Source organism: Patella vulgata, chromosome 1, assembly GCF_932274485.2.
Source record: "Patella vulgata chromosome 1, xgPatVulg1.2, whole genome shotgun sequence".
NCBI classification, from domain to species: domain Eukaryota; kingdom Metazoa; phylum Mollusca; class Gastropoda; family Patellidae; genus Patella; species Patella vulgata.
In genome coordinates, this window is record NC_065879.2 from 51,841,159 (window position 1) to 51,847,432 (window position 6,274).

Sequence of the window (6,274 nt, forward strand, 5' to 3'; positions counted from 1 at the left end):
AGTATAGGACTTTTTTGTTAAACATGAATTCGGATCAAATTTGAGCCAAACAATTAATGTAAAATTATTTGTTAATATTAAAATGCCTTTCCCAATAATTCTCAATGTTTTTTATTTCAGGAAAAAGAAAAATGGCAACGAGAAGTGCCAGTTTTAAATCAGTTTCATCAAAAAGAGAATATGTTAGTGTATCTGCCATAGCAACATTACCACGGAAACCAAAACGACAAGACTCAACACTGTCTAATATAAGTCAGTCGAAAAAGTTGACATGGTTTTTCCTGGGAGGAAAGAAAGCAAAGTGAATTTTGATGTAAAAACTACACACAGAAGTCTAAATATACCAAATTATCTTCCTAGACAGGGATGTCCAGAAAATACTAGTTATGTGTCCAGTAATTAGTCAACTACTGAAAGCATACAGTGTCGACAAGAACTGTGTGTGTGTCTAGTTATGTGATTGATCTCATTGTGTGATGTAACAGCCATGATCATTGGATTACACAGTGCTGTCCTGGTGCCACAAGTCTTCCATTTGATCATTGTTCTGCTAAGAGAATATATCATTGGATGATAAGACAGTAATACAGATTGTTTTAAACTATGATTGGCCATATGTTGGCTCGATCTCATGCTAGTATAGATCCTTTCTGTAAAATCTAATTTATTTATTTCTCCTTCCTCTCTTTTCCTTCTTCAACTTCGATCTACTTTCAATTTCTTTTATAGATGTGAGTGTTTTTATTATAACCATTTTCATATAGGCCTAACCCTTTTATAAAGTCTTGGGTTTTTATCCATTATAAACCACTTAACCCCACCCTACCTCCACAACATAACTCAACTCCCCATGTATGTAGTAATAAATTACAGATTCAAAATCTGATTTGGCAATTCATTTTTATATGCCCACTTTGAAATGTGGTAGTATATTGTCATCGCCCCCGTCTGTCCATCGGTCCGGCGCTTGTGGACACTCTAGAGACTAAAGTTAATATCCGATTGACTTTAAATTTATATACAGTGTTTAAGGCCATGAGACGAAGAAGCCTATTGATTTCCAGCGATTTCTGATTACTGCCAGAGTTATGGCCCTAGATCACTTCAAAAATCTTGTGGATGCTCTAGAGGCTACAGTTAATATCTGTTTGATTTTAAATTTATACACAGTGTTTAAGGTCATGAGACGAAGACGCCTTTTGATTTTCAGCGATTTCCGATAATTACTGCCAGAGTTATTGCCCTTGATCACTTCAAAAAATCTTGTGGACGCTCTAGAGGCCAAAGTTAATATCCAATTGACTTTAAATTTATACACAGTGTTGAAGGTCATGAAATAAAGGAGCCTATTGATTTTCAGCGATTTCTGATAATTACTGCCAAAGTTATGGCCCTTGATCACTTTGAAAAATCTTGTGGATGCTCTAGAGGCTAAAGTTAATATTTATACACAGTGTTTGATGTCATGAGACAAAGAATCCTATTGATTTTCATTGATTTCCGGTAATTACTGCTCAAGTTATCATCCGATTGACTTCAGATTGATACACAGAGTTTAAGATCTTGAGACAAACAACAGCTAAATCCATGATATTAAAAGTTTTGTATACTAAACGTTAGCATGGGGCAGAACTTTATAAAAACCAAACAAATTCTAATGTTTTTCTGATAATTACTTCATGAGCTGTTACTCTTAATCAGATTTTAGTGTAATCTAAATGTTTCATTACCGAAAAAAGTAAAACATGCGACAAAACTTGTTGACTGCCCGGACGATTTAGCTGCTGTGGGCGTATGTTTCGTTGCCTGGCAACCTATCTTTATATGTCCTCATCCCTATTGTGGACGTATGCTGTCGCCTGTGTGTGTGTCTGTGGTTCGCCTGCAGGCCACAATTCTTAACTGATCATCTTGAAACTTTACATACTTATTCCTTATACTCAAAGGATGATCCCTATTGTTTTTGGTGCATGCCCGACACCAGGGGCAGAGCCACGCTCATTTCTTGTATTTGTTTGTTTGTTTGTCGTCTACAGGCCGCATTTCTTAACATATCAACTTTACATACTTATTCCTTATGCCAGGCAACCTATCTTTTGTTAATATTTAGTCTCTAAATTTGGCAAAACAAACCCAACGCCTAGTCATTGCAGCTATTTCATATTTTATTCTCTTTATTTTAAAAAGTACCATATCAACGAAAGCAGGGATGTGGACGTATATTGCAGCATTAGCGATGCTCTAGTTTTTTTTGCCATGTGTTTTGAAGATATTGGTTATATGTAATGATTTGCTCAAAGCAAGATTTTGAAATACTACTAATCCTCCCTCAACCCTCCCCAACAAAGTCTTCCTTGGCTTGCCCCCCCCCCCCCCAACAACAACACATTCCATGTCTTTCACAGATTTCATAGTTTATCACATTTTTAGAACATTTGTTCTTTAAATTGTTTTTCGTATTTTTATGAAATGAAAGGCCAATCTGGTTAAAACACAGATCCTATTTCGTTTTGTTTTTATAGTTCAAAATTTCATTTTACTTGTCTTTACTACACATGGATCTGGAAGAGTTGTTATTTAACTCGTGTTCTGAATGGTGTCAGGGATAAGCCAATGAAACAGTCTGTTACGGCGAGCTTTAGGCGTGTTTTTCACGGAACTGTGGGTAATCCACTAGTAACATCAATGCTGATTGGTTAATCAAATGTCTGACGTCAAAAGGGTCATAAGTCGGTCTTTTGACCCCTGACGTGACCTATCGCTATAACTTGTCAGATCTTCATGTAGTGTAGGCCATCAAAAGTATATAAAAACGAAACGAAATATAGATCTGTATTTTAATCAGATTGGTGAAAGGCTGACCTGGGATGGACATTATTGAATAACAGTTAGAGAAATATTTATACTTTACTCTTTTTATACGCCCACATTGTAAAATGAAAGCAGAAGATTAAAAATGTTCTGATTTAAAATAAATGACATGCCGTTGAATATGTCCATCTGAAGTTCATTTTAAATTTACTTAAAGCAATTTATCTGTTGTAAATCATATGCCTGTAAACTTTCATAGAAACTATAATAGTTAAAGAATAGATAATGGAAAGGGAATATGTTGAAAATTTGTAATTGAATTATTAAATTGCAATCGTCTTTAAATCTGTTTTGGGATCAAAGTTTCATTTGGGTGACAGTAAAGTTAAAGATATTCATTCTTTGAGAAACAGATTATGTTCTAATTCTGCCTTAAAATTATGCATTTCAATTTTACAGCTGTGTTATAATTAATAATTAGTTTGTTAACCTAAATCTACTCTACCCATAACTTCACCTGAATGAAAAACATGTACAGGTAATTTATTGCTACTGACATTTATTTATGTATTCTTCTGTGTAAATATGTAAACTAATCAGCTGACAATCTTGAATTCTGATACAAATGGACAATATTATTGTCACAGAAACATATCGTTAAAATCATCACTATTAACCATGGTCTCACATTTTCATATATTGTCATAGCCCCTGTCCGTCCAGACGTCCACAGATCACAATTTGTATCCGATGTTGACGAAAGTTGAAATATAGGTCTATCTCCCTATCGAAATTGGCATGTATCGGACCGTAATTCCATGGATTATGGCCCCTGATTTTACGAAAATCACGTTTTTAGCTTCTGGGCACACTAGAGGTCACAATTTTCATCCAATTTTAATGAATCTTGAAATGTTTGTTTAAAACCCAAAGATCTTGGTTCCTGTCGATATTCATGCATATTGATTGTAACTTCCTGGATTATGTCCCCTGATTGTACAAAAAATCGCGTTTTTAGCTTGTGGACACCATAGAGGTCAAAATTTTTATCCGATTTGAAAAACCGTTTGTATATAATATATCACTGTTTTACCCTAAGGAAATGTGGGCGGTCCGGCGTCCACAATTGCTTGTGGGCACTCTAGAGGCTAAAGTTAATATCCGATTGACTTTAAATTTATACACAGTGTTTAAGGTCATGAGACGAAGAAACCTAATGATTTTCAGCGATTTTCGATAATTACTGCCAGAGTTATGGCCCTTGATCACTTTAAAAAATCTTGTGGGTGCACTAGAGGCTAAAGTTAATATCCGATTGACTTTAAATTTATACACAGTGTTTGAGGTCATGAGTCGGAGAACCATATTGATTTTAAATGATTTCCGATAATTACTGTCAAAGATATGGCCCTTGATCACTTTGAAAAATCTTGTGACGCTCTAGAGGATAAAGTTATCATCCGATTGACTTCAGATTGATACAGAGAGTTTAAGGTCTTGAGACGAACAATTATATTGATTTTCAATGAATTTTTATGACTTGAAAAGCTAAATCTATGATGTTAAGAGTTTCGTATACTAAACGTTAGCATGGGGCAGAACTTTATACAAACCAAACAAATTCTAATGGTTTTCTGATAATTACTTAATGAGTTGTTAGTCGTAATCCGATTTTAATGTATTATAAATGTTTCATTACCGAAAAAAGTAAACATATGCGACAACTCTTGTTGACTGCCCGGACGATTTAGCTGCTGTGGGCGTATGTTTTGTTGTCTGGCAACCTATCTTTTAGCTTGTGGTCCCTCTAGAGGACACAATTTTTATCCAATTTAAAAAGCTGTTCGAATATATCACCATTACAACATAATGATGGTCGAGTTTGAATTTCATGAAAATTGGACCGAAACTGCTGGACAAAATGGCCGCTCCTCGTATGCAAATAATGTAAAATGTGGTATATGAAGGTTGTGGACCCTCTAGAGATCACAATTTTGATCAAACTTTAAATTATGTTTATAACACATAGATATGGGTTTCTTTCAATAATCGCGCATATCCTTGATTATGGCCCCTGATTGTTCGAATAATAACGTTTTTAGCTTGTGGACCCTCTAGAAGTCACAATATGTATTTAATTTTAAAAAACGTTTAAATATATAACTGTTACACCCCAATGAAGGTTGAGTTTGAATTTCTTAAAATCCGACCGAAACTGCTAGACAAAATGGCCGCTCCTCGTATGCAAATAGTTTTTTTTGTTGACTTGCTATATGATAATAACTGACAGTGCTGTTCAATAATAATAATATATAATCACTATTATTGATGATGTAAATATGTATAAACTTCTAATAATAAATATCAAAATAAAAATATTACAAACTTAATATGGCTTCAATCATTTGTCTTCAATATCTGACTGACTTTATGAGAGTAAGAGGGAGTACCAGTTAAGTCTGGAAAAGAAATGTGCCATTACCGTATCGTATGTACATTTGCCAGGGGCGTAAATGTGGGGGTAGGGCAGTACGATATTGCAAAAAGGGACGATATCGATATTGGCATTTTTTTCAACGATATAGTAAAATATCGCGATATTTAATAATAATGTCATTTTGCTATTAAATTAATTAAATATAAATGCATTAAAGCTGACTACAGTGTGAGTAAGAATTGCTTTATTCAATCATAGGCCTACACTTTAAACGTTGCTTTTTTTATAATATAGATTTATTAAAATGAACAAAACAACATCCTTTTTTGATAAAAACGTTTCAATGCTTTTTAACACAATAACAGGAGACATTACTTATGCATGTACATATAATTAAATTAAATACAACCGCTGATGTTTAAAAAACGTCTGCTTGTGACCTTGAGTAAGAAAATTCTCAATTATCACGTGCAGTGGAAGTAAGTAGATGCGGTCTTCAAGTCTTGTTTAACAGATACTAAATGATCCGGACTATCTTCCATTCAAGCATTCGATTGGCTGCGGTTGGCCTAACAGTGACAGTAATCTATTTACTTTAGATCGTTTTATTCTTGCTTTCAGAAATTAAGTTTCGTAGAGTTTTCTTAAAATATTCGTTTTTTAAAAATATGACAACCTATTTATAGCCGGGTAATTAGCCACGGTAGTGGGAAATTCCAGGCGTTTAGTAGTAACAACTGACAATTTATTGTCGACTTAAAACAAAGTAAAAGTAACGCATACACGATGTAGTGAAAAACGGCTGCGGACACTGCGCAAGTGTTTTCAACATTTAACGATTCTCAAAACATTAGTTTTATTATAGTTTATTGCCGTCGGCTAATTTCCACTGCTGTATAGTGTATTTATTATCTATTTTTATGATCATTTTTTTTCGATATTTGAAGTTTTTGGCGATATTCGATAAACCACTTTATCGACGATTTTGGCCAACTGATATCGTAGTTGGGTCTGAAAATACCATAT

At 34.2% G+C, this 6,274-nt stretch overlaps 1 protein-coding gene across 9 annotated transcripts in view; it reads left to right on the forward strand.

Annotated features, from left to right (window-relative positions):
- Nucleotides 1-5,201, forward strand: part of LOC126830100 (rho guanine nucleotide exchange factor 9) — a 313,984-nt gene extending 308,783 nt beyond the window's left edge. For 8 of the 9 annotated variants that reach the window (XM_050560380.2, XM_050560383.2, XM_050560390.2 and 5 more), the window contains one exon: nucleotides 121-5,201. In XM_050560380.2, the coding sequence (XP_050416337.2) occupies nucleotides 121-305 (185 nt within the window). In that variant the 3' untranslated portion in view covers nucleotides 306-5,201. The remainder of the gene's footprint in view (nucleotides 1-120) is intronic. The other variant, XM_050560388.2, reaches the window with a different exon arrangement.
- The last annotated feature ends 1,073 nt before the right edge of the window (nucleotides 5,202-6,274 follow it).